This window comes from Lycium ferocissimum, chromosome 2 (genome assembly GCF_029784015.1).
Source record: "Lycium ferocissimum isolate CSIRO_LF1 chromosome 2, AGI_CSIRO_Lferr_CH_V1, whole genome shotgun sequence".
Classification (NCBI taxonomy): domain Eukaryota; kingdom Viridiplantae; phylum Streptophyta; class Magnoliopsida; order Solanales; family Solanaceae; genus Lycium; species Lycium ferocissimum.
In genome coordinates, this window is record NC_081343.1 from 58,480,451 (window position 1) to 58,506,952 (window position 26,502).

General features: G+C 33.4%; 4 protein-coding genes across 7 annotated transcripts; all 4 read right to left on the reverse strand.

The window, feature by feature from the left end:
• Window positions 1-608: 608 nt before the first annotated feature.
• On the reverse strand, window positions 609-7,588 carry LOC132046331 (protein DETOXIFICATION 40-like). Of its 2 annotated transcripts, XM_059436928.1 has the most exons (8): window positions 7,471-7,588; window positions 5,835-6,397; window positions 4,584-5,215; window positions 4,193-4,249; window positions 3,617-3,855; window positions 1,261-1,379; window positions 1,070-1,156; window positions 609-986 (listed from the first exon to the last, which is right to left on the reverse strand). In XM_059436928.1, exons 2-8 carry the CDS (start codon window positions 6,132-6,134, stop codon window positions 921-923), a joined length of 1,500 nt encoding a protein of 499 aa, XP_059292911.1. In that variant the 5' UTR covers window positions 6,135-6,397; window positions 7,471-7,588; the 3' UTR covers window positions 609-920. The 2 variants fall into 2 exon arrangements, with proteins under 2 accessions (XP_059292911.1, XP_059292910.1); XM_059436927.1 differs by lacking the exon at window positions 7,471-7,588 and having other exon boundaries at window positions 5,835-7,389.
• A 3,806-nt stretch (window positions 7,589-11,394) lies between these two features.
• LOC132047805 (chitin elicitor receptor kinase 1-like) lies at window positions 11,395-12,868 on the reverse strand. Its single transcript, XM_059438789.1, has 3 exons — window positions 12,762-12,868; window positions 11,963-12,164; window positions 11,395-11,884 (listed from the first exon to the last, which is right to left on the reverse strand). Exons 1-3 carry the CDS (start codon window positions 12,866-12,868, stop codon window positions 11,720-11,722), a joined length of 474 nt encoding a protein of 157 aa, XP_059294772.1. The 3' UTR covers window positions 11,395-11,719.
• A 1,241-nt stretch (window positions 12,869-14,109) lies between these two features.
• Window positions 14,110-17,162, reverse strand: LOC132046332 (lysM domain receptor-like kinase 3). Of its 2 annotated transcripts, XM_059436931.1 has the most exons (4): window positions 15,880-17,162; window positions 14,652-14,801; window positions 14,490-14,581; window positions 14,110-14,160 (listed from the first exon to the last, which is right to left on the reverse strand). In XM_059436931.1, exons 1-4 carry the CDS (start codon window positions 15,880-15,882, stop codon window positions 14,118-14,120), a joined length of 288 nt encoding a protein of 95 aa, XP_059292914.1. In that variant the 5' UTR covers window positions 15,883-17,162; the 3' UTR covers window positions 14,110-14,117. The 2 variants fall into 2 exon arrangements, with proteins under 2 accessions (XP_059292914.1, XP_059292913.1); XM_059436930.1 differs by lacking the exon at window positions 15,880-17,162 and having other exon boundaries at window positions 14,652-15,846.
• Window positions 17,163-19,733: 2,571 nt separating this feature from the next.
• On the reverse strand, window positions 19,734-24,604 carry LOC132046334 (protein DETOXIFICATION 40-like). 2 transcript variants are annotated; one of them, XM_059436933.1, is made up of 7 exons: window positions 24,051-24,604; window positions 22,781-23,412; window positions 22,632-22,688; window positions 22,274-22,512; window positions 21,003-21,121; window positions 20,719-20,805; window positions 19,734-19,984 (listed from the first exon to the last, which is right to left on the reverse strand). In XM_059436933.1, exons 1-7 carry the CDS (start codon window positions 24,372-24,374, stop codon window positions 19,913-19,915), a joined length of 1,530 nt encoding a protein of 509 aa, XP_059292916.1. In that variant the 5' UTR covers window positions 24,375-24,604; the 3' UTR covers window positions 19,734-19,912. The 2 variants fall into 2 exon arrangements, with proteins under 2 accessions (XP_059292916.1, XP_059292917.1); XM_059436934.1 differs by having other exon boundaries at window positions 24,080-24,218.
• Between the last annotated feature and the right edge of the window lie 1,898 nt (window positions 24,605-26,502).

Sequence of the window (26,502 nt, forward strand, 5' to 3'; positions counted from 1 at the left end):
TTAGGTGTTTTATCCCCGTAAAGATAGTTTCTATACAAACCATCCTTTATTGGATCCCCTATATATATAGGGAAAAATGTATATAAAATAATAGGGAATGCAAAATGACTAATTAGGGGTGTTCTAATTGGTTAAAAAATATGTCAAACCGCATGATAAAATAATAGGGAATGCTTCCTAATTCTGGTGCCAATTCTGCAATGCGCTTTCTTTATATGCCTTTTTACATGTAAAATGAAAAGAGATAGTAGGGTTTTTCTTTTACCTTAATTAGAGTTGAGGCATTGTGCATTCTTTTAAGACAATGCAGTAGTGGTATAAAATATCTTTAATTATTTATGAAAAGTTAATATTATACATATAAATAATTATAAATTTTATGTATATAATTATCTTTCGGTTATTTATTCGGTTATTTTTTACTATAACCATATGTCGGTTTTTTTTGATTTGGTTAAATTTTCTAAAACTGTGAACAGCCCTATTTAGCATGTGCAATGCAGTTGCCTTTTTACTTTCTTTCCGGCTATACTCATGGTATAAATTTGACATCACCCTCTTTATAGCACAATCAATTAAGAAACGTGCAGGTACAGACTTTTGACAGATGAGATAATGATTAATTGATTGAAAGTAAACTCACAATTTTTTTGATACAACAATCTGTTGGTCTACTTGGATACAATATTCCGAATACCAACTAAGATAGAATACTAATAAATCACATAATATTTCAGTTTTTTTTTTTATTCTTTTTTGAAATTCAGAAATAGTAAGTAATTCCATGAGGGATTTTGACTCTCTTTTGGCAGATATGCCCGAACCCTTGATGTGAACTGTTGATAACTTCTTCGTCCTTGCAGGATTACTTAGAATCTCACGTCCCTTTATTATTCCAAGTCCTATTGTTCTCATCATCTTCACTCCTTGTTTAGAGGTTCTTTTACATTTTCCCATTTGTCCAGGCGTTTTTTAGCTTTCTCTACCTGAAAAGAATTTTTTTTTTTTCTCAAATTCTGTTACAGAACTGACTTTAGAATTAGTTATAGTTGAGAAGAAGTCAGTTTACCTCTTTATTCCAATCTGTACGGAATGTGAACCAAAGCAGAATGATGGTTTGCATCACAGTCCCTCCTATCATCCCAGTCCATATTCCCTGCCATAATATTCAGTAAAATACACGAATGTGTTTGTTCTAAAATATGTACTCTAGTATAAATGTAGTAGGGTTCAATAACTGTGAATTGTTTATTAAAAAACCTTAACACCAAGGTCGAACTTGAAGCCAAGAACACATCCCAATGGAATTCCTACACCATAATAACACCCTACATTCACGTATGCAACAAACGCCTGCCATCCACACCCAACAGCAACGCCTGCAAATTTAGAGAATCAAATTTGTAAAAACTTTTACAGGCTTTGTGTGAAGTAAATGTAACCACTTTAATCTACAAAGACTAAAAGATGTTTACATGCACTTGTCAAAGGAAAGCATTGCATTAACTGGTAGGGCATCTATGGAGGTACATCGTACACCTAACAGCCTATATAACAATAGGACGTAGATGAAATATTTTCCACATGCAAGAAGGTGACTAAGTTTGTTACGAAGGGCCGGCGGGGCTACAACACATGCGAATCTGGAATTTAAATTTTTTGAGTTTCTATATTGACCTCACGTTATTAATAATGACTAGGTCTACAATCAAATATATATAGATGTTTAGTAGATTTTTAAATATACACATACAGGGTTTTGACAAAAGCTATTGGGTTCACGCGAACTCGTAAGGAACCCTCTAGATCCGTTCCTTAGCTACAGTAATATGTACGGGTTCAAACGAACTCAATAACTTTTACTTAGATCATGTATTTGTATTATGAGACTCACGAAATATATATATATAACTATTTAATTACGAACCCAAAAAATTAAAACGGGATATGATTTGGTGCCAAGTTTAAACCCCCATAAACTCCAAGTTTTAACTCTGCCTTTATTTGTTATGCAAGTCAAATAAACTGCTAATTGCCAAATGAAAACAAGTTAGAATGAAAAAGGCAGCTTGAATTTGAGGGGGCATGATAATAATTAACATACTGCATATTATGAGATGAGCTGGGTGGATAGAGGGAAAGAAGAAAACCAGAAAGTTCGAAAGTCATTAGGTACAGTCTCCTAGATTATCTCATTGCAATAATTCAAGATTATGGACCTAGCTTTCACATTCTTTATCTCAAAAGGAGTAAAAGCTGTCGCTTTATGGAATCACTTCTATCATTCTCAGTCAAGTTGATTAGCTTTTTGGACGAAACAGGTGTGGTGCACCCATTGCCTTTGGCTTTAAGTCGTTTACCCATTCTCTAGAGATGGTTTCCCACCTTTTCTTTAGTATTTGTCTCCTCATCAAAGACTACTCTATACCATCACAATGTGGTAATCAACTCTTATATATACCACGACATGATAATAGACTTTAAACCTAATTTGACATCAAAAGCTAACTACTGATATCATGATTATTTAAAATCATATAAAAAGACAACAAACCTATTTTTTTCAATTAATATGGGACTAACAGTGACACGTGAGCATGAGGAGTCGCCGTATTGAAAGATGGATTCAGCAAGGTGTGCTTATGGTGTCTTTTTTCTCCTATTTGTGAGTCTTATCTGAGCAAGTGATGACAAGCTTCTTGATCATTTCAAATATAGACAACAAAAATGTCCATTGGACTATTTAAGACCCGAGGATACTAAGCAAAGTTCCTTCCAACTACTCCATTTGCAAAAGTAGGAATTATCTAAACTAAAAACAAAATCATCACATTTAGATCAGCTTTCGCACGTGGCTCTTCTTTGAATGGAAAAGCAACAAAGAGATTATCTTTAGAAAAGTAATTTTTCACCTATATGGAGAACTTATTAGTATAAATTTATACTATATTAGTATAATTTTTTGATGAAAAAAGTTCAAATGATCGCCCTTCATTATATGTGATTACACCACTACTCCCATGCAACATATAACTAATATTGACATGTCATATACAGTGGCGGAGCCAGGATTTTAAATAAGGGGTTTCAAAAATATAAAGAAGTAGACAAACAAAGAAGTCAAGGGGATTCAATATCTACTATGTATATATAAAAAATAATTTTCACCTTGTATATACAGTGTAATTTTTCGCCGAAGAGGGTTCGAATGAACCCCTTCGGTCCTTACTGGGCTCCGCCCCTGGCATATATGGTATAAAGCTAGGAAAACTAGTGACTTCCGAGTTTAATTTTATATACTGACTATGTAATTAAAGGCAACTCATAATAAATGAGATTAATAACATATATAGAGTATAGGTAAGCAGTGGCGTATCTAAGGAGGTTTCTAGGTTCAGATGAATTGATGCTCCTCAATTTATGTATATGTGTACACCCAAACTCAAAATATCATATAATGATATGGTTACTGGGTCCACCGCTCTAAGGGTCCACCTCTCTAAGTGAGGTTGGGAGTTACACGTTAGGTTACACTAATCGAGTAAAATTTTTTAATTGTTATTGTGTATAAGGTAAATCCTGTAATTAAGGAGACTAAGGACGAGATATATCATACCAGACAAGACTGGTTGAACACCATTGAGAATGAGGGTGACAGCTAAAAAAGGACACAAATCAGAAACTGCATTGGCCACAATATCACCCTTGGTGAATGCATAGCTGATAACATTGCGCAAACAGAGCACAATTACAGCTTCCACCACAGCTATGAGAAATGAAATGAATGTCACCACAAACACTGAGAATGCTGCTGACTTTGGGTGTGCTGCTCCTAGCTCATTGCTCACTCTCACACTGATCCAAATTTTTACAACAATCACTATGTAAGTCAATTGCTAAAATAGTTTTAACTTCTATATATTGACAGTATAAAAAAAAAGTTTATGCTTTCATATAGCTTAAAATTATAGTTAATATTCGATAACAAGCATGGTTTATGATAAGTAAGCTATTATAAGAGGTAAAATTATACTTATAACGTAATTTTTTTTATTTTTTTTTACCGTCATCGTATATAATTTAAAATCATTGCTAAAATACCAACTATTTTCGATCTAGAAATGGAATATGGCACAAAGAGAGTGGTAATTGGATAATCAAGAAAAGAAAAATACTATAGTAAAAAACTGACCTAGCAGCAGCATTGAACCCCACTGCAACCATGAACATCAGCCCATTTACTGCCATGCTACAAAAACAAAAATAAAAAAGATAAGTCTTTAGTTCATTGGCAAGTCACTTTAACTTTTCAAGACAGCAGAAGCTGATCCAAAATTCAAAAGACAGTGGATGCGCATAGAGTACCATTGCAATCCTTAGTGACAAAGGATCAATGAATGTTAATCCGTGACGACTGACGACTGTTGGCTAAGAAGATCAAGTCACAATTAAATAACAACTTAACCTTTTAGAGTGGAAGTTCTTGACATTGCCACTAGGATAACTAACAAGCCTTATGGGATCATGAACAGAATGTAACTGGTAGCATACAAATAAATAGAAGGTACAAATTAAAATCTCACCAAACTGAGATAGAATCCAATGCAAGCTCAGGATTCTTGAGCAACCCTGAAAGCAACACCAGAATCTGAAAATACCAAGTTTCCAAACACAACATAACAGCTGAAGCAGCCGATAACTTCACAAATTGCCATAATCCACTAAAGGCCTCCCATCGAAAACCTGTCCAAGTAGCCTTACACCTTTCACTTCTCAAAATGTATATAAACTGAGCCACAACAATAATCCACCAAGAAAGACTCAGGACAAGTGATGCCCCTATCAATCCCAGTCCAATTTTGTATACAACAATCCAACTGAGCAATAAGTGCACAAACAACGTCCCTAGTGAAATAAAGGCACTAGGTGCTACAATACTCTGAGATTGCAAGAACTTCTGTATTGGGAAGTTGACAGCGTATGCGAATATTTGGGGGATTAGGCCATACACAAATATTGCTGCTTCTGATGCAACTAGTTTCGATTCACCAAGAGCGAGCAGTATATTCTTGGAAAATAAATATACCACAGCTAGTGGGATGCCTGTTAAAGAAAGTATTATTGTTGATCTTTGTAGGTAGACTCCTAGCATTTCATATCTGTTAGCTCCATATGCTTGTCCACAAAGAGTTTCCACTGCACTGCCCATTCCTAGCTGCAATCAATAAGGTAAAAAAGAAAAAGAAAAAAAGCTTAATAGTTATACATGTGATCTTGTTTTGTCATAAAAAATCCTCTGCTTTTCTTGAGCACTCTCAAGTTCTCAACTTTCTTCTCCTTTACTATCATAGTTTTTCATGCCTCACCTTTCCTTCCAAATGAGATGGATCTTTGAAAATCATAGTGGACATCCAAATAGTAACTAGTAAGAAGTAAGTTGAAATTCCATAGCCATAAATACCAAATGGACAAATATAAGCAACATATATCCACTAGCATCATAAGGGAAAAAAAGGAAAAAAAGTCTGAAATTTATACATGTGATATTGTTTTGTCATCAAAGGTCTTCTACTTTTCCTGTTTAGCACTCTCAAGTTCTTAACTTTCTTTTCTTTAACTATCATAGTTTTTCATGCTTCACCTTTGTTTCCAAAAATGATTGGTATCAATAACTTTCAAAATCGTATTGGACAGCCAAATACTAAGTAAAAAGGAATAAGTTGAAAATTGCATAACCATATAAGCAACATCTCCACTAGCATCATATTGAGAATTTTTTTTTGATTTCTTCATTCAGATTTGAGAAAGAAACTTATGAGATAATAACAGTATACCATAAGGCCATAAGCACATAATTGGATGCCTTGGTTGCCAAGAGAGGCTGCAGCAAGCTGAAGGTTCCCAAGTTGTCCCGAAAAGATTCGAGTAGACATGGACATAGCATTATTGATCATGTATACAGCCACTGCAGGTGCTGCAAGTCGAAAAAGCAACTGGAATTCGATCCAAAAGGCGGACCTAAGGCGCTGAAAGTAAGGTAATTGAGAGTCGGAGAGCACCTCCTCGAGCTCGGAGCTTGCCCCATGAGCAGTCAACAAGGGCTGCTCAGCTTCAGACTCTCTGACTTTTCCCATGCCAATGAGCAAGTAGAATGAAATGAAAGGAATTTCTAGGCATATAAATAATAGGTGAAGTTGTCATCTTGACGTTTCATGTGAGATAATGAAAGGTAAATAATGTATGTCATCTTGTGAAGAATAGAATTACTACATAATTGGAGTTGTTAGATGGAATATGTAAAGATACTTATCTTTTGCAGTACTTGATATGTAGATCAGTATGGTAACTCATGTGCAAATTTGTCACTAGCAGTAATCCTTTTCTGAGATGTAAGTACCTTATAAAGAGTAGGTCAAACAAAATTACATTTCATACAGAATACACCATATTTTCGTTGATTGTTGTCCACTTTACTAAGGAATCTAGTACAAAAAATCACATTGAGAGAAAAATCTTGGACATAGAAACCGGTAACATAATGAGGCATCTTTAAATCAATCTATCAATCAATTGTTTTTTAGTCAAGCTATAGAATCTAGATGTCAATGAGCATGTAGAATGAAGAAAAAGTATCTTTCTGCATTATAAATAATAGTAGATGAAAATGTCTTCTTGAGGTTTCATGTCAGATATTGAGAGGTTAATGTATGTCATTTTGTGAAGCATGGGATTATATGGTATGTAACAATTAGTATACTTGGAGTTGTTAGATGGATTCTTTAAAGATTATTATCTTCTGGAGTACTTGTTGATATGCAGAGTATGGCATCTGATGTGCAGATTTGTCATGAGCATTCCTTTTCTGAAAGGTATCTACGTTATAAAGGTAGATCAAACAAATTCATAACTCTTCCATACGAAATTACACCATTTGTCATCTACTACAAATTAAACCTAAAGAATCAGTACGAAAATCACCTGGTGGAAGTACTAAGTGCTACTAGCATTTTGACAACATGAGCAAAAATCTTGGACATATATAATGCACTAATACAGTGAAACACCTTTTAATCAATCGATCAATCATTTAACTATTTTTCGATCTAGCTATAGAATCTACCATGCTAGTGTGCATGTAGAATGAAAAGAAAGTATCTTTTGCCTTTTGGGCACATAATATAGATAATAGAGGAAAAATGAATGTTTAATATATGTCATTTTGTGAAGAACGGAATGTAATCTAATGTTTAATACATGTCATTTTATGAAGAACGGAATGTAATCTAATACTGTAATCAGTATAGTTGGAGTTGTTAGATGGAATCTTTAAAGATACATCTATTTGTACACTACTTCTTGATGATATTTAGAGCATGGAAACTCATGTGCAAATCTGTCACACAGATGTACCTTATTAAGATGAAGAGATCTAACAAATGAATAAATCTTTCTTATGAATTACATTACTACCTTTTTTTCTAACTTCCTTTCCGCTAAATGATGCTTCATTCTTTCCATTTTAATTGACTGAATATCAAGTTCAAGAAAGAAATATAAATATTTTATACTTTTATATAACTCACGATAACAAATTTGGTCCAAGGAAATTCTAGTTTTAGATAAGGCTTGAAAAGTGTTGCCAAAATATTTGTTGGGATGCTTTTTGAGGGTGGCCTTTACTGAGAGTTTTTTGACTACAGGGTTTAGACAATACTTGTAAAGATTTTTTCAAAAAAATATAAAGACTACGCTTTTTACGTGTTGCCAATTATGACATTTGGCAACTAAGTATCGGATATATAAAGTGAGTGCACTGAAAAAGAACGGAAAATGAATTGATTTATTCTAGAGCGAAGCATTTGAAGCATAACTGCACATTCATATAATCTTTACGGAGATTAGGCTTTTACGGTGCTATCTTTTTATCCTGAGAGCAACATTTAATCAAAGTTCATACTTTCTGATAATTTAAGCTACACTTTTCAGGTGTATTTTCCAATTTAGCCAGAAGGAACCTGTAATCTCCAACGAAAAGGGATCACCATCTTCATGAGCATTTATTCGATTGGGGATTCTTAATGAATCACATTCCACATTGATATTATTGAGAAAAATATATTCTCGAAAGAAGTAAACTTTTTAGCACTTCAAGCTTCTATAACTTGCACATTTCTACTCAACCAAATAAATTTCACTTATTTATTTATTTATGAATCACTGCTATGAATTTATTTTAGTATTTCATTCTAATATTTGAAATATGTTGTTTTTACATTGATAAGCGGTGTCTGATGCTACGATATGTTTTACATCAATCGCAACGGTATATGAACAACAACGTAAAGATTCTTTGTTCATAGAATTTTATTTAACATTATGTGCAAAACACATCTTAAATTATCCCGGTTAAGTGAAAAAAAATTTATACTTACAAAAGAATGTTTTATACTATATGTATTTATTGATTTGATATAATCGGGTGTTACTAGTATATATAAATTTTTCATTGTTTACACATGCTCTGAAATTTTAGATCAGAACACTATATTGATGGTATGAAGTCTAAACAAGAATTTCGGAATAACTAACAATCAGTTCAAACGATATTCACGAGTAAAAAATATTGGATTCTATTTCCCGTAGGCCCTGAGTACCTAACTTTGGATCCACTACTTGAAGAGAAAATTAGCAAAACACCAAATCTAATCCAAATTAAAGGAGCAAAAAGGACCGACTAGGAGTGGAAAAAAGGAAGAAAAGAAAAAGACCAAAGACCTTTATATAACACAGAATGTCAATAATTCATTGTTGCACAAAGTATCGACAAGTCCTCCATTACCAGTATATAACGTTTTTAATTCTTTTCTAGTATATATAAGTGGTGATTATTTTTTAGGTGACATAAGCAAATGGAGAGAAAAGGAAGATAGATGAGTATATCTAGAATGAAGTAGTAGGTGTTTTCGTGGGCGATGCTAGAGTACCGGCAGGGGTTCATCCAAAAGATCGAAACTCCTTCATCAAAAAATTACATTATATATATAAGGTTAAAATTATTTATTTACGTATTTATAGTAGATATTAAATCCCCTTGACTTCTTTCTAAGTTTACTTCTTTATATTTTGAATCATTTGCGTGGTGTTTTACCCCTTTATTCCTACATCCTTTTATAATGTATTAGTTCTTACAATATCGATAAATAAGGTCAACTATAAAATTACCCAATTCTCCCTTATTTAATACTTGTGATTGAAAAGGGAAATCGTTAATAATGCAATCCTCAATCAGCGGTAAATAATAAAATTGATTGTATAGAATCATTTGATTCAAAAGAACTTGTTAAAAATATTCATCATGGCATCCGAGTCATATACATATACGTCTACTCTTTAAGCCTCTGAAAAGTAAGGATTATTCGTATTTGGGTTATTGTCTCATGCTAAGACCTCACTAGCTAGAGCAGAATAATTAATTAAGTAATTTTGCAGTCAACATCTTTTTGAAAAAGAAAAGATTATATTTCGAATTTTCAAATGATGTAACATATCAGATGTCCTATAAGGCCAGTTATTCTTTTTTGGGCTAGCTATTTAGTAGATAGCCATTTTTTATTTCTTTAGCAATACATAGACTTTTTAGACCACGATCTATTGATCTATTTTGACTAAATTGAAAATATTGTGCAAAAAAACGTAGTTTATATGATCTAAAAATTTGTAAGTTACTGTAAACGTTAGATGACATTCTAATGTTTTGTCTGTAAGGTTAAGTAATAAATAAGCAAATTTTAGAGTTTAGATCCAAGTGACCAATAATGAAGCCAAAAAATTTCACTAAGGGGATTAGAAATATATAAAGAAGTAAATTTACGAAGAAGGAAATCGATATATATTATGTATACATAAAATATAATTTTCACCTTATAAATAAAGTGTAACTTTCAAATGAAGAGGTTTTGGATGAACTCCTTTGCGACTCCTAACTCCGCCCATGCCTGAGTATAACATTTTCCAAAAGAGTAACTTTCCAAAAAATATGTTTACGTAAAATCTAAATAGTAGCCTAAAATGAGATATTGCATAAATCAACTGGTATACCCAGTCTTGATCGAGTCTCAGTAATGTTTGAACATAGGTTTGTTTATCATGGGCTAACAAAGTTATTAGCGCAAATGTCCTTATTTTGGGCTGGTCTTCAATTTTTGTCCCTCCTATCTCATTATTTTAGTTTTTATCCTTCAGCACTTCAAGTTACTAATAAGTGGGCGAAATTACCCCTTCCATTCCCCTTGGCTTAGGTTTCTTCCCCAATTGCATCCTTCTCTCTTCCTTCAAATTTCAAACCCAGGAGCTTCAAATATCAACAATGGTGAATTTTAAATTTTACCCATGAAATAGAATCCTAAACTTTGAGTGATTGGAAGAACCGATTCTTGAGTTCCACATTTATTGGAGGGTCCTTAGCTCCTATCACTTTGCAATCTAAAGCCCTCATGTTCTCCAATCAAGTTCGAAAGGTGTCCAGATTATATGAAAAAAAGTGCAATTATGCATCCAAAAGTAAGTTAACGTAGCTTAAAGAAAAGCAGTAACATAGGTTAGATGGTTCAGGTGGAGATATCTGAGAAAAAAAATACAACTATGATAAGAAAGGGTAATAACGAGGGTCGTATTATTTATCAGATGGCCGTTTCTTTGGAAATCCGTTTCAGTATCTCCTCCTTGAGGCCTAAATTAATTAATTTTGGAATATAAAGTTAGGCATTAAGACCTAACCTAACTAATTTTGGAATATAAAAATAAGCCTAACTTGACTAACTTTGGCTCCTTTAAGTGGTGTGAAAAAGGTTAATTAGACACGTATTTTGAACTGGAGGAGTAACATCTCTGTATCGTCTTAAACTCTTCAATCCCCTTGACATAGGAAAGCTTCTAGCTATAACGTTTTGCATTTTCTTCAAATCCCCTTGTTAAAATTTTTGAATCCCACGTAGGTGTCGAGCACATACTAGAAGGTGCACATTCTAGTGAATTAAATATTGTAGCTTCATGATATTATGATTATTTTTAAAGCTGGGCGTCACCTAACGAAAGACTTGTCCTTTATCTTGACTTGAAACCTGCAAGGCTCACGTAGATGGAGTAAAATCTTGGTAACATTAATATAGTAAATAAGTTTTAACACTTCATGCCATCAACGTCAAGATTGCATCAACTATGTCATACCAAGAGATAAAACAAAGAAGTAAAAATATTACTATATTGAAGATTACATCTGAATCAAGTACAAGATTGCATCAACTATGTCATACCAAGAGATAAAACAAAGAAGTAAAAATATTACTATATTGAAGATTACATCTGAATCAAGTATAATACTACGAACATCTAAAATTAGGACTAGGAACCATCATATTTTATTTGATGCTTGCCAGAGGAGTATAATGACACAATCATTTGGGCTTACTTCTTGTTTCTTCTATATGATCATGTTAATAAAAAAGGTTGTACAAATGTGATCAAGTTCTAATTTCCAAACTCCTCTGCTTGAAAAACATAACCTTTACAAAACAAAGAAAAAGAATTACAGAAAAGTAAGATGAACAAAAAGTTTTAAAAGAAGGTAAAATACTAATGAGTATTATAAACAGATAATACTTCCAAGCACATAAGGTTCTTAGGCCTTTGAGAATGCTTGAATGAACACTAGCTGATATTACTATCTTCCTGACATGAGATGGACGAGGCCTTGGTTTTCATAAAAGGAGCCAATATCCCAATCTTCAGTTGAGGATGATAGAGTCATTAAAGCTACAACAATGGACCTCATGCTAGGTCTCAACTGAGGATTTTCATGTGTGCAAGCCTTGGCAAGCTGAGCTACCTGCAAATAAATAACCAACTAATTTACACGAGCGAAATAACGTTCATTTCTTTTACAAGAATAACAATGACCCTTTACCTTGCAGACTGAACATAGCGGATAGTCATCTCCGAGTTTGGGATCAACCACTTTGCATAACCCTTCCCTAGCACCACTCTGCTGAAGAACATCCTCAAACTGCAAAATATTGTTTGAAATAAAACAATTCTTTTGGTGGTTTGGAGGCTGGAATTTTTTATGTAAAACAAGATGGTGAAAGTCGTACCAATGCAAGAAGTCCCTTTGACTCAGTTATAACTTCATGTGTCTTGACAATAACTTCTTTAGCAGATATTAGCTCATAAAGTGACCATCTTAATAGAGAGTATGAAAACTTTCTGGTTCATATGAACTAATATCAAGAGACAGCAAAATGTCAAGCGAAATAATTGTAGTCCTCAAGTCAAGAGATACCTCTAATATGACACTGCCACACTCATAAAGCCATTGATAAAGAAACTGGAGCAGAAGGCCCACCAATGCATCCAACCAAAGAAAAAGAATAAGACTATAAGCATGTTTGAGACATTCTAGACGTGTTAAATTGATACATCTACAACATTAACTTTATTTTTGAATCAGACATTCATAAAACAAAGTGTTTTGTGTATTTAGTAATTGTCAATGGACAACTGCACCTTGACCGTTATGACTTATGAGTATATGAAAACATAGTATTTCTTATTTATGCTCCTTGTCCTCGCCAAGTCGCGTAATTGTCTTCCAAATTTGGTACTTAACAGTCAAAAATCATCCTATTCCTTTTTTTATATAGCCATCGTGTTCGGGTCAACTTGCGTACACCTCAATTAATTCCATTCCACGGATACCTGCTAACCTCCCACCACCACATGTACTGGGTAACTCTGTCCGCCAAGGCTTGGACAGATGGGAAAAAATTACCCAGCGTCTTTTTTCCGTGGGGATTTGAACCTGAGACCTCATGATTCTCAACCTACTTCATTGACCACTAGGCCACCCCTTGGGTGGTAGTACTCATTCGAAAATCATTCTATTTTTGTCGTTACCAACAAAAAAGGGTGCTAGTACCAGGGTTATCAAGAATAGGGGACCATGAAAATGTTGCATGAGGTGCCCTTTCCTTTTTTCTTTTTTTGATGAATAAGAAGCTCAGAATCTATCCTGCTTCAAAAACCACAAAAAAAGAGCAAGAGATCTACAGATAACTCAAAAAGATGTTACCAACTATACAGAAAACCATGAAATACACATTTACTTCCTTCAATGCCCTCTGAAGTAAAAACACTTCTTCATGAACCACAGATACAGATGATGCTTACTTTACATTGATAGAAAAGTATGCTCTGACTCTGTGATTTAAACACATTGTAAAAGCCTGACATGTTCCCAACTCTTACTTGTAGAGTTATGACATCATGCTTACTTCCTTTCTTCTTTGGCTTAACAGTTTCTAGTAACAGTGTCCAGGATCATCAAGATCAAGAATTGGCTTTGGGTACTTGCATCCAATATCCTAATCCATTAGCCCTTTCAATATTGAAGCTCAAGTTCCATAATTCCATTAAATGACGACCGATTTCAAAGCTCCAACCAACTTTGAATACAACAAATAGCTTCATAGGAAAAAATCTGTAGCATTCTAATCGAAAGGAAGAAGATTGCTATCAGCCAGACGAAAATGAAACAAGCAGCTCTATCTAAATCAAACAAATCAGGTTCACTTGATTATTGCGGATAATTACTAGCTGGAAATCATGCCGTGCATATAGCTATGTAAATAGCAAGTCAAAGAAGCAGATTATCAATAGAAAATATCGTACTCCCACACCATTTACTATTGAAAACTTCTACGCATATACTGCTCACTATAAGGTAAGATCCTATTACTATTAAATGTCTTTTCATTAGTTTGACATGAATCACTCACAGCCCTTCTACTGTCCAACTTATATGGGGAGGTATAACTATTTAAAGTAGATTATCCATTATAAGTCCACTCAATCATGCAAACAGTGGGCTCTTAGATAGATCCGAAGCCACACTTATTATGACATAATTCTGACCACAATTTTCAAGTCTTCCTTCCTTTCTAAAACTCTATGCCAATCAAATTACACTATATAAATTGAAACCAAGGGAGTAAAATGGAGCCACCCCCCCCCCCCCCCCCCCCCACAAAACCCCCACAAAGCATCTCATTTCTTCCAAAAGCCTAGACATCAACTTTAGGGGAAACATCACCATACTGAGCATACCTATTTGCAAGGCCCTTTTAAACAGGAACTACAAAATAATAAAAAGGAAAGTCCAATGCACAAACAGATCAGTAAATTTCATATGGATAACTATGCTATGTGAATCACAGTGCTTGATATCAGTGTTTTCCAGGTGATAGAATATGGCAACATAACATATCTGCATTTAATTGCTACTAGGGAGGTTCTGAATACCATCTTAGTAACCGCTGGATATTTTAGCCGATAGAGGTACTATTGATGACATCTGCAGATATCATCCTGACATACAGAATCTGGAAACACAGGTATACAAAACAACCTAATGCCACTAGGAATCAGACGCTTACTCTGGAGGCATGTAACCAAAAGTACCCACAAGTCGTGTATGAAAAGAGGTACTTCCAACTTCAGTTAGCTTTGTAAGTCCAAAGTCGGCTACCTGCAAAAGATAAAGATCATTTATATGCTAAGCATTTGATTTTTGGTTTAAAAACCACAAGTTTCACAACCTTTGCATGAAAGTCTTTGTCAATCAAAATATTAGCGGATTTTATCGCGGTGGATATATAAAGGAACAGTATGCTCATGGATGTATTCGAGTCCTTTAGCTGCATCAAGGGCAATTTGCACCCTGGTAGACCACGACAATGGATTCTAGCCTGAAAGTCAAAGGTCGAGATGGATTTAGAAGAGAGAGAAAAATTCAGCAGAGTGATTATAGTACATGGTTTACACAGCATTTCACAAAAGTAGTTGAATTTCACTTACCTGATCCACGCAAGAGTTCACCAAGGTTTCCATTTTCAATGTATTCGTAAACTAACTTTGGAATATAAAGATAGGCCTTAAGGCCTAACTTGACTAACTTTGAATATAAAGTTATGCCTTAAGGCCTAACTTGACTAACTTTGGAATCTAAAGTTAGGCCTCAAGGCCTAACTTGACCAACTTTGAAATATAAAGGCAGGCCTTAAGACTAACTTGACTAACTTTGGAATCTAAAGACAGGCCTTAAGGCCTAACTTGGCTAACTTTGGAATATAAAGATATGCCTCAAGGCCTAACTTCACTAACTTTGGAATCTAAAGTTAGGCCTCAAGGCCTAACTTGACTAACTTTGGAATATAAAGACAGGCCTTAAGACCTAACTTGACTAAATTTGGAATATAAAGTTAGGCCTTAAAGCCTGACTTAACTAACTTTGAAATCTAAAGTTATGCTTAAGGCCTAACTTGACTAACTTTGGAATCTAAAGTTATGCCTTAAGGTTAAGGCCTACCTTGACTAAATTTGGAATATAAAGTTATATCTTAAGGCCTAACTTGACTAACTTTAGAATATAAATTTAGGCCTTAAGGCAAAACTTCCTATTATATACACTTACAAGTCTTGCCCAATAAGGCAAACTTAGTTTGATGATTGTTCAATTTATTTTTTATGTAAAAATTCAACTAGGTTTGCCTCGAGGCAAAACTTCCAATTATATTGCAAAGCCTCATAAAATTTCAAACCGGAGAAAAATCTTCTGGAATTTGCAGTGAATTTGCCATTTTCCTTATTTTTTCCTTCAAATTCGTATTGATTTTGCTATTTGTTCGGACCTTTTCTAATTTCAGCTAATTCTCAGAAGAGCTGAATGTAAAATTTGTCTGAAATTTTCAGATCACGGTGGTTTGATTCAGTCATCTAACAATGTCTTGTTCATCGTCGGATGAAGATGAGGGATTCGATTCTTACCATAAAGGAGGATTCCAACAATCTGCATAAACTTTATACTACTTGAACAACATCGCGAGTGTTGATCTGAGGAATATAAAGAATTACACGTGAAAAACAACGTCAATTTGAAGAATCATCCTTGTCCAGCATCCAATTCCTACGCTTCTAAGAATTTCCAAAATCCATCTGCTGCTAAACCTAAACTAACAGAAAGAAGTAAAATGGATAATTAACACGGGTTTATTATTTCTACTGCATTCTTGCATAGAATTACTACAAAGAGAAAAGAATTGATTAAGCACCAATTAACCATATTTCAACAAAATGACAAAATGAACTGGGACAAAGCCAGTTACTTTGATAAACATAAAAACCCACATGGGAAATGAATAATCCAAATAAAAAACAAATCATCAAAAAAGAAAAAACTCAACTTTCATATGATAAGAGCAACACTAATTTTTAAACAGAAAAGGGCCAAATATTCCCCTGTACTATCGACAAAGGGTCAAATATATCCCTCGTTATACTTTGGGTCCAAATATACCCCTACAGTTATACTTTGGTTAAAGTTGACAAAAGTTAATATTTTTAATGAAGAAAATGCCATGTGGCATGCCACCTCATTGTCCAAATCCAATTTTAACCCTCCCTCCTTCCATGTCATCTTTCACCATTTGCACCTCCCCCTCCGCCACTACTATACCACTATACCCACCACCATTTTCACAAGCTCGAAAGGTGGAAGAAATCAAAATGCTTCAAATTGATTTCTTGATTTTCTTTTTAACTAATAATTTTTATTTATTTACAATTATATTAACAAATCAAGTTTAGATTTTTAAATATACTTTGAAAAGTCCTCTTATGAGTTAACGTGGATTACATACTTAGCTCTTATGTGTCGGAACGAGTGTATATCGAATTAGGAAGCGAATATTTAATTTTGCTGGATATATCCGTTTCACCACAATGGAAATGGATTGGGTTTAGCAGTCAGTGATAATGTGTTAATTGCGCTAATCTTATTCCTTAAAAGTATTTTACAAACATTATTGGTAAGTCTCCCATTTTGACGCTCCATTCGCTGCAAGCAATCACAAATCCCACTTCTACATAAAGGACCTACATGCATTTATTCTTTTCTTCTTTAGCTCTATTCAACTCACCTCGTTTGTTGACTCAGTGATTGCTTCAAATGACTCATCCCAATTAACTATATTTTTAACTAATAAGTTTTATTCTAAAAGGGATTTTTCAAGAATTATTTGTAAAAATGGTGGTGGGTATAGTGGTGTAGTAGTAGTAGTGTAGTAGTGGTGGAGGGGGAGGTGCAAATGGTGAAAGATGACATGAAAGAAGGGAGGGTTAAAATTGAATTTGGACAATGAAGTGGCATGCCACATGGCATTTTCTTCATTAAAAATATTAACTTTTGTCAACTTTGATGGTGTAGGGGTATATTTGTGTCCAAAGTATAACTGTAGGGTATATTTAAACCCAAAGTATAACGAGGGTTATATTTGACCCTTTTTCAATAGTACAAAGGTATATTTGACCCTTTACCGATTTTTAAAAAATAAAAAGAATCTTAACGTACAAATATAAGCAAAAATAAACAAAATATACAATGGTTTAAGGAAAACCTGGTTAAGATCGAGAGAGAATCTCGATTACTAGTACAACACGAATTAGGGAAGAAGAAGAAGCAGCAGCAGCATGAAAGTGGAAATGAGGGAACGCGTGTGAGGATTGTTTTTCGGTTTAAGGACATTTTGGTCAGAAAATATTCCTCAAAATGAAAGGAAGGACAAAATCTAAAGACCAGCCCGTTTGAAGGATAAAAGTTAAAGACCGGCTCATTTGAAGGACAAACCGTGCAATTTTTTGAAGATATAACCGATTGGGTTCCAAGGGGTTGTCCATTTTCTACGAAGATCCATAGAAAAAATTGCACGGTTTGACCTTTAAATGGTCCAGTCTTTAATTTTTGGCCTTCAAATGGGCTGATTTTAAATTTTGTCCTTTGAAATTGAACCTATGCCTAGTAGGGAATAAGTTCACTTAAGTTTTCTAAGAGTGCGGGGCATAACTTAGTAGATATAAACTTATGACCCACAAAAAAGTTGTTTGCCTTGAGGGACAAAAACTAAAGACTAGCACAAAATAGAGGCAAATCTTCTTTTGGGGTGGTCTTTAACTTTTGTCCCTCAAATTGGTGGTCTTTAATGCGAATCCCTGCTCAGTTAAAAATTTAAAAAAAATTCACAAGGCAGAGTTTGAATTTCGCTCTGTCCCCTCCGGCGAACTTTGCCTTGAGGCATATATTTTATTTTTTTTACTTTTCAAGGCAAACTTTTAGTTATGCCTTAAGGAAAAATTCCGTCTTATGGGGCATACTTTTAGTTATGTCTTAACTAAAAGTGTGCCCCATAAGACATAATTAAAAGTATGCCCCACAAGGTGGAACTTTTCCTTAAGGCATAACTAAAAGTTTGCCTTATAAGACAAAGTCTATGCCTTAAGGAAAAGTTCTGCCTTATGGGGCATACTTTTAGTTATGTCTTAACTAAAAGTCACGCCCATAAGTGCATAACTAAATTATGCCTTAAGAAAAGTTCATTTTATGGGCAGATTTTTAGTTATGCGGGATCCGCATAACTTTAGTTTTTCCTTATGCAGGCGTGTATCCTCCGATATAATCCCCCGTACCTACCTTACGAAATTATTTTTTTATTTTATGCACGAAAGCGAGAGATTCGAACCTGCATCTCGTATTCGCCCACCTTTCCAAGCGAAGGGCAAAACTTAAAGACCACAAATATGAGGAACAAAATTTAAAGACCAAAAATATGAGGGAAAAATTTAAAGACCACCCCAAAAGAAGGACAATCCTGCTTGTTCATGGACAAAACTTCAAATTTAATAAACTTTATACCATGGGCAATATCCTTTATTTTTTACCTTATAGGTATGCCCATGACGCAAGCGCGTGTCAAAAATTAAGAACCACACATTTTCAAGGTCATTGAGATTAATTTACATATATTCCAATTTAACCGATTGAGTTCCATGTGCTTGTCCCATTTTTCAGTTTTCTCATGAGTTGTTGGTTAATATGTTTTGAAAAAAAAACATTTGAAATTTTTTTGAAAAAAAAACTTTCTTGATAGGAGTAAGAAAACAAGTTTTATAAGTGACATTAATCCACATTGATTATCTTTTCTCCACCCCCCTTACCGCACAACTCAACCGTACCCCCACCCCCAACCCATCCCGCCTTATAATATTTGCCTAGATTATATATAATTTTTTGCGACAAGTATTTTCTTCTTATTTACCCATACCAAAAGGATAAACAAGAAAATCACATAATACCAAAACATTTTCTGTGAAAAGTTCGTCATACCAAACACACTCCAAAGCTAGAATCTGTTCCTTTGGCGATAGATTCATTAGATTGGTCAAGATTGTGTAGACTGGGTATAACTCATTTATATTGTTGTCCCAAAAGATTTTGATGGCTATCTTTGAGTGCTAATTGAATGTGATTATGGGAAATAAGGTGGGTATCAATCTTTAATTCCAGTTGACCTATAGAGTAAAGAAAGGGAACAATACTTCAGCTATAAAACAATAATTCAAGTACTTGAAAGGAAGATTTGAATGGAGTCCACTATTATATGTTTATTCGTGTCTGTTCAATCTCCAATTGGTATATTCTATCTGGCCATTAACATTTGTTTAGTATTTTTTAAGTTGCAACAAGCAATAGAGAACTTATGATTCATATGTTGTTAATGATTAAATAAGTAATAATTTATAATTACACCCGAGCATAAAAAATGCACCAAATGCTTGTTGTGGTATAAAGTAACTTATTTTTAAAGTTATATATGCTTGCCAGAAATAATTGCGGTTAGTGAATTAGTAAACTAAATTAGCAGAGAATCCAAGAAAAATAAAAGAGGTAGAGACAGCAACATACCATTTGAACTAATTAAAACAAAGAAAATCTTAAAGGGTCAAAATTAGGCAAATATGCTTGTTATCATGACTCATTTAACAGTGGCTTTTTACTGCTGTCTTGCCACTTAACTAATCGATTTTTTGCTTTCTCCACCTGAAAAAAGAAAGGGAGCTAGATTGGTCAGAACCGATTTTCATAGTCATTTTTTTTTCTTCTTTGTTTTCAAAAATAAAGATTTTTGGCTGAAAACTATGGCATTATGACCGCACTTCAAGAGTACTCTTGGATCATGCATATGAAGTACAAACTAGAAAATTGAGCCAAAACATAAGAAGGTAAACAAATGAAGCTGATTTTAACAGAAAACTAAATGTTGTAGAGGATTAAAATTATTTTGTATAACCATATATTTGGTATCCACTCGCCCCAGCTAATTTGAATTCATGCCGCCTTCCTGTGATTACTATTAGAATTTAGAACACAAGTTAAAAAACTAAATCCACAACACAAGCACGTTTTAATTTTTATTTACTAGTTTTGAAGTCTTCATCTCTTCCGGCCTTAAATATTTGAATATTGCCACTAAAATATTTAAAAGATACTTGAAATATAATTGCCTAATAATGATACTAGCATCTTTTTATGGATGAAATGTTGTATATCGATCGTTAATGTCTAAGTATCCTGACTTTTCCTCTTTCGAGAGGCAAGTGTTAGTTTAACCTAAGATTTTAGGATCAGTCCTGAATATGAAATCCTCTTTGTTAGGGAGCACTTTATCCTCTCGATGCGAATTCTGATATAATCGGGTCCCAGTATAAATACCAGACAACCTGTAAAAAATGGAAAAAAGAGAGAGAAAGACTCTGCATTTGTAGAAAACGCACCTCTTTGTCCCAATTGGTTCTAAAAGTGGCCCATACCAAGATAAGAGTTTGCATGGCTGTTCCACCAAACATGCCCAGCCATAATCCCTACATATTAACCCAAATTAAGTAAACAAACTTGTTTTTATTTTAATTGAAACTAAAATCTCAATAACCTTTTATTCATTCTTCCAAATGATTTTATTAAAGAAGTGAATATCGAAGATCACGTGATTAAAAAGGACAAACATCTCAAGGAAAACAAAAAGAAAGTAAAGTGGGGAAAAGTTGAGAGAAGAATATACCTTAGCTTCGAGTTTGAACTTGAAGCCAAGAAGAATACCCAAGGGAATGCCAACAACGTAGTAACATCCAACGTTAACGTATGCCACAAATCCTTGCCATCCACACCCAACAGCCACTCCTTCAAAATATGCATTTTCATATCATTAATCAACATCCATGCATTTATCCCCCAACATAATTTTGTTCTTCTGATAGATATAATGGAAAATTATATCACTGATGTAACATTCCGATGGTGGGAAGCACGAATTAGTTGTAAACTCGCCGTTAAATAGCCCATAGCTACAAGATTTGTTGATAATTAATAAGATTAGTGACCGACTTTTATTGTTTAGAGATAAGAGTTGTCGTCGCTGATTCTTTTTTTTTTTTTTTTTTTGTGTTGTGACCCATTTTGTAACTAATTGTTTGTACCAATATTTCGTATACATTATCATTTTCTTTGTACCAAAAGAATGAAATACTCCCTTCGTCTCAAGTTATTTGTAGTATTTCTTTTTACACTCTTCTTGGAAAAATATGAATTAATTAAAAATCACGATAATAAATTTGAGAAGGGGGGAGTATAATTGAAAAGATTTTTTCAATACAACTAATATCCAGCACTCTCCTGATTTGTCTCGTAAATAGTCTTTAAGAGAAACACATAGGGTAAGGTGTTCCTTGCCTTCCATATTATATTGTCCTTTTCTTGTCAAATCAAATTTCTAAAGCTGTGTTTAGCATGTCCAAACAAAAGTCACATGCAAGTGTTCTATTAAATTTCTCTTTCTATAGAATACTTGCACGGTCTTCTCTAATTGTTTGTCCTTGTATGTGTGCTTCAAATATCTAAGGTAGTTTTTGTTTGGATATTTGCGAAATACTGTGCAAACTCTATTTGTTGTATTGTTTTTATAGATCAAGTTTAACTTTTTAGATTTAAAAATGGTTCCTAATTACCGAGATTTCTAGTTTTAAAACAATGTTAAAGATATCCCAAGAGTCTATACATTTAAACTAAACATATAAAGTGAATCTAGATATATACATTCTACGATATATCAAATCTTAAGATACAAAAAAGAAGGGATAATTTCATACATGATCTTACTTTACTGCGCGCTAAAGCCATTAAACAATTTCTTGTGAGTAAAAAAAAAATTGTCCAATTTTATCTAGTAATCACGAAAGTCATTAAGTTATTCTGTTTAACCAATAAGTCACCTAATTTTGCTTAATAAAAGTTGAGTAATCATTCGCGAAATTAACCCCAAAATGGAAGACTCACCGGATAAAACAGGCTGAATGCCATTAAGAATTATAGAGGCAGCTAAGAGTGGTGCAAGTTCTGAAGATGCTTTAGCAATGGTTTCGCCCCCCGTGAATGCATAACTCATCACATCGCGAAGCATCATCACGATTATGGCAATAACTACAGAAATCGCGAACGAGCTTAATGTCACCACCAAAACTGAAAATGAGGCTGATTTTGGATGCCCAGCTCCCAACTCATTGCTCACCCTGACACTGCAATGTTTTAAAAAACTGGAGTTTGTCATTTTCTCAAACAATTTGAAACAAATTTTAGTGTGTTTATCATGAAAAATTGACAGAATTATGTACTAGTTCAGTAATAAACCGCTAACCTTGCTGCTGCATTGAACCCAACAGATATCATGAACACCCATCCAAGAATTGTGTTACTGCAAACAAATTCCATCATCAACTGCACATTAACATAGGAAGGAAAAAAATGCAGAGGTGACTAATTTATAGTAATGAAATATTCACTCACCAAACAGCTAGAGAGTCTAATGCCACTTCCGGATTTGGAAGCAAACCAGCAACTAAAACCAAAATCTGAAAATACCATGTCTCCAAACACAACATAACAGATGAAGCAGCTGACAACTTAAAGAAATCCCACAGCCCGGAAAATGCTTGCGAACTAAATCCGTTCCATGTTTTCTTACATTTATCACTCCACAATATGTACATAAATTGTGCAATGACTACTATCCACCACGAAATACTTAGAACCAATGCTCCTCCAAACAATCCCCACTCAAATACATAAAGTACAATCCATGTTAGGAAAAGATGGAGGACTAATGCTGCTGCAGCTATATATGCACTAGGATTTACAATGCTCTGAGCTTGTAAGAACTTTTGAATGGGGAAATTGGCGGCGTAAGCAAATATTTGAGGAATTAGACCATAAACGAATAATGCAGCTGCTGATGCAACTTTCTCTGATTCTCCTAATAAGATTAAAATTGGCTTTGAAAATAAGTAAGCCACCATGATCGGTATTCCAGATAACATAAGGAGAATTGTCGATCTTTGAAGATATATTCCCAATGTTTCATACTTGTGAGCTCCATATGCCTGCCCACATAGTGTCTCCACTGCACTCCCCATTCCTAGCTGCTCCAGTAAAATTTACAATTAGCAAATAATATTTACAAGCATTACCGTTCCTGCATTAAAATTAAAAATGCTTACATGAAACTTGAGCAATCCAAAGAAGCTCTGCTCATTTGAAAATAAACACTTCTCAAATTAAGCAAATTTCGAAAGCTTGACCAAACAGACTATATCTTTCCTTGTTGTTCTTTTTTTTTTTTTTGGTAGATTTATATTTACTACCAAAAAAGGAACAACAAGGAAAGGTATAGTGTGTTTAGTCAAGCTTTCGAAATTTGCTTAATTTGAAAAGTGTTTTTTTTTCTTTTTTTCAGAAGTGCTTTTCGAAAATTACTTTTGGAGAGTAACAGCACTCATTTTTTCCCTAAACCTGGGCCAAACCTCTAAGTATTCCTACTGCAATTTGCTTAAGTTTAGACAATCATAATACTCTGTACCAGGAAAAAATGATTGATTCAGTTTGTAGCAAATCACACTAGTATCACGTAAAGTAGAACAGATACATTTAAGACACAAACCTTAATAGGATGGGTGCTAGAAAATATTTTCGAAACAGAAAATTTCTTAATTTGAAAAAAAAAAAATGAATTGACTCCCTAAACGGACAAATTTACAAAACAAGGTGATAGAAAAATTACCATGACGCCATAAGCCAAGAGTTGAATACCTTCATTGCCAAGTGAAGCAGCAGCGAGTTCAAGATTACCAAGATGACCACAGAATATTTGGGTAGACATAGAAGTGATATTATTGAGCAAATAAACAATGATTGCTGGAGCTGCTAGGCGAAAGAGGTTTCTAAATTCCACAACAGAGGCCTGTCCAAGCCGCTGAAAATTGGACAAGCTTGTGTCGGACAATATGTCTTCAAGCTCAGAGCTTACATTTTCCACTGCAATTACTGGTTCTTTTGGCTCTAGCAGAGGTTCACTTGGCCCATTTTCTTGAAAACATTCATCCATGCTTTGTCTTCGCTACTACACTACTCTTAGCCCCAAGCTTAGATTTGGAGTGTACAAAAGTTAATGAACCATAAATTCATAACCATACCGACATTAAAGTCAAAAGGAGAGTCATTGAATTAACAGTCATAGTTAAAATTATTGTACTATCTAATTTAAATTGTTTTTTTTTTTTTTTTTAATATTGGACATGCACTGAACACGCTGGCTGCTCAGGCAATGTGACAGATGAAAGAAAAAGGATATGTGCCAAAAGAATAACGACAATCATGCTCGCCCCCACTTTAAAGCCACCTTTTAATTTTAATTCCAAGGATTATTATTCCCACACACTTTAATACCAAGTGATAACATTAATTATCCCCTCACACACATATAATTTCAAAATCATCATCTCCTCCTTCCTTGTAATTAGGGAAAAATACACAAGGGAAAGAAAATTAAAAGAAAATATCAATGCAATAAGTTCTCAAACTCATTATAAATGTAGGAAAATGTCTATAACAGCAAAGACTCAAGGCGCATTTCCTTGAGTTAGACCATTCCCTTATTCATTTATACAGCGGAAAGGTATACAATACAAGTAGAGTTTTATTTTATATGGGAAAAAGGTGCAAATATACTCCTCAACTTTGTGATTTAGAATGAGATATCTGCTTAGTTAAAAAATGCATATATATACTTACCGTTATATACGAAATGGTGCAAATATACCCTTTTCGCAATGAATTTTTTTTAAGAAAAACATTTAGCTTATTATTTAATTTTGAAAATGCCACGTGGCATTAAAAAACATCTACTTATTTTTTTAAAGCCACGTGATAATTTTTTTTCTAGTAGGTTGGGTCGGGTTCGTTTAAGAAAAAATGGGTAGGCTTATTTTTTAGGGAAAACTACGTATATATACATGTTAAGGAGAAATATTTACGAAACGTAACGATATTTTTCCTTATTTACAAAACATAACGATATATTACAAAACATGACGGATTTTCATATATTTTTCGTTTTTTTATTTTTTTTCCAGAAAATATATATATTTTTTATAAAAAAAAAAAAAAATTTAAAAAATATTTTTATTTTTTTAAAAAATATTTTTTATATATATTTTTTTAAATATTATTTTTTTTTTTTTTTGCTCAATGGCTTAAAAAATTACCTCATATTTCTGTGTATGAAAGTTGTATGAAATGTGTATGTGTGAGCAAAATTTTTAATATAATTTTCATATACAAAATTTTGAGCGAAAACTTTAAGCCTTGAATATTGTATGAAAATTATTACAATGTTGTTGTAGTTGTATTAATTTTCCGAAACCTAATATGAAATTTATATACAAACAATGTGAATGAAATTCTAAGTCTTGAGGAAGATATACACATTTCATACCATTCTTATGCATAAAATTTTAAGCATAATGTTTAAGCCTTGATCAAGATATACACATTTCATACACAAAAATTTGAGCGATTATTTTAAGTCTTGAATGTTGTATCAAAGTTATATACAATGTTGTTGTAGTTGTATTAATTTTTACGTAAATCTAACATGAACTTTATACATGAAAATGTGAGCGAAATTTTAAGACATGAGCAAGATACAAATTTCATATTGTTTTCATACACACAATTTTGAGCGGATTTTTTAAGCCTTGAACGAGATATACACATTTCATACATTTTTCATACACTAAATTTTGAGCAAACTTTTTAAGTCTTGAGCGAGATATACACATTTCATACAACTTTCATACATAAGTTTTTGAGCAAAAAAAAAAATTAATTTTTAAAAAATAAAAAAAAATTTAAAAAAAATATTTTTTTTAAAAAAAATTAAAAAAAAATTTTTTAAAAAAATGATTTTTAAAAAATAAAAAATAATTTAAAAATAATTTTTTTTTTTTTAAATATAAAGCATGTTTTGTATAGGATTTGTAATGTTATGTTTTGTAAATATAAAACTATCGTCACGTTTCGTAAATATTTCTCCTTAAGATGTATATATATGTCAAAGACCCTATTTTTTTTTAAAGTCACAGAGGTATTTTTTTAAATGAACCAGACCCAGTCCACTAGGAAAAAAAAATTACTACGTGGCTATAAAAAAATAAATCTATTCAGAAAAATTG

Bases quoted from the DNA above. Each gene is read 5' to 3' on its own strand.
- LOC132046331 (XM_059436928.1), bottom strand. From the start codon at position 6,134: ATGGGAAAAGTCAGAGAGTCTGAAGCTGAGCAGCCCTTGTTGACTGCT. The intron at 5,216-5,834 runs GTATACTGTTAT...TATTGATTGCAG, and splicing joins TATGTGCTTATGGCCTTATG to CTAGGAATGGGCAGTGCAGT. The intron at 1,380-3,616 runs GTATGATATATC...CTAAATTTGCAG, and splicing joins TGTTCAACCAGTCTTGTCTG to GCGTTGCTGTTGGGTGTGGA.
- LOC132047805 (XM_059438789.1), bottom strand. From the start codon at position 12,868: ATGAGGTCTCAGGTTCAAATCCCCACGGAAAAAAGACGCTGGGTAATT. The intron at 12,165-12,761 runs GTTAGCAGGTAT...ACTGAGTCAAAG, and splicing joins AGTACATGTGGTGGTGGGAG to GGACTTCTTGCATTGGTACG. The intron at 11,885-11,962 runs GTAAAGGGTCAT...ATTTATTTGCAG, and splicing joins CGCTATGTTCAGTCTGCAAG to GTAGCTCAGCTTGCCAAGGC.
- LOC132046332 (XM_059436930.1), bottom strand. From the start codon at position 14,882: ATGCTGTGTAAACCATGTACTATAATCACTCTGCTGAATTTTTCTCTC. The intron at 14,582-14,651 runs GTTGTGAAACTT...TATCTTTTGCAG, and splicing joins ACAAAGACTTTCATGCAAAG to GTAGCCGACTTTGGACTTAC. The intron at 14,161-14,489 runs GTAAGCGTCTGA...CCTTGCAAATAG, and splicing joins TTTGGTTACATGCCTCCAGA to GTATGCTCAGTATGGTGATG.
- LOC132046334 (XM_059436933.1), bottom strand. From the start codon at position 24,374: ATGGATGAATGTTTTCAAGAAAATGGGCCAAGTGAACCTCTGCTAGAG. The intron at 21,122-22,273 runs GTGAGTCTTCCA...CATATTTTGAAG, and splicing joins CATTCAGCCTGTTTTATCCG to GAGTGGCTGTTGGGTGTGGA. The intron at 19,985-20,718 runs GTGCGTTTTCTA...TTCTTTTTTCAG, and splicing joins GAACCAATTGGGACAAAGAG to GTGGAGAAAGCAAAAAATCG.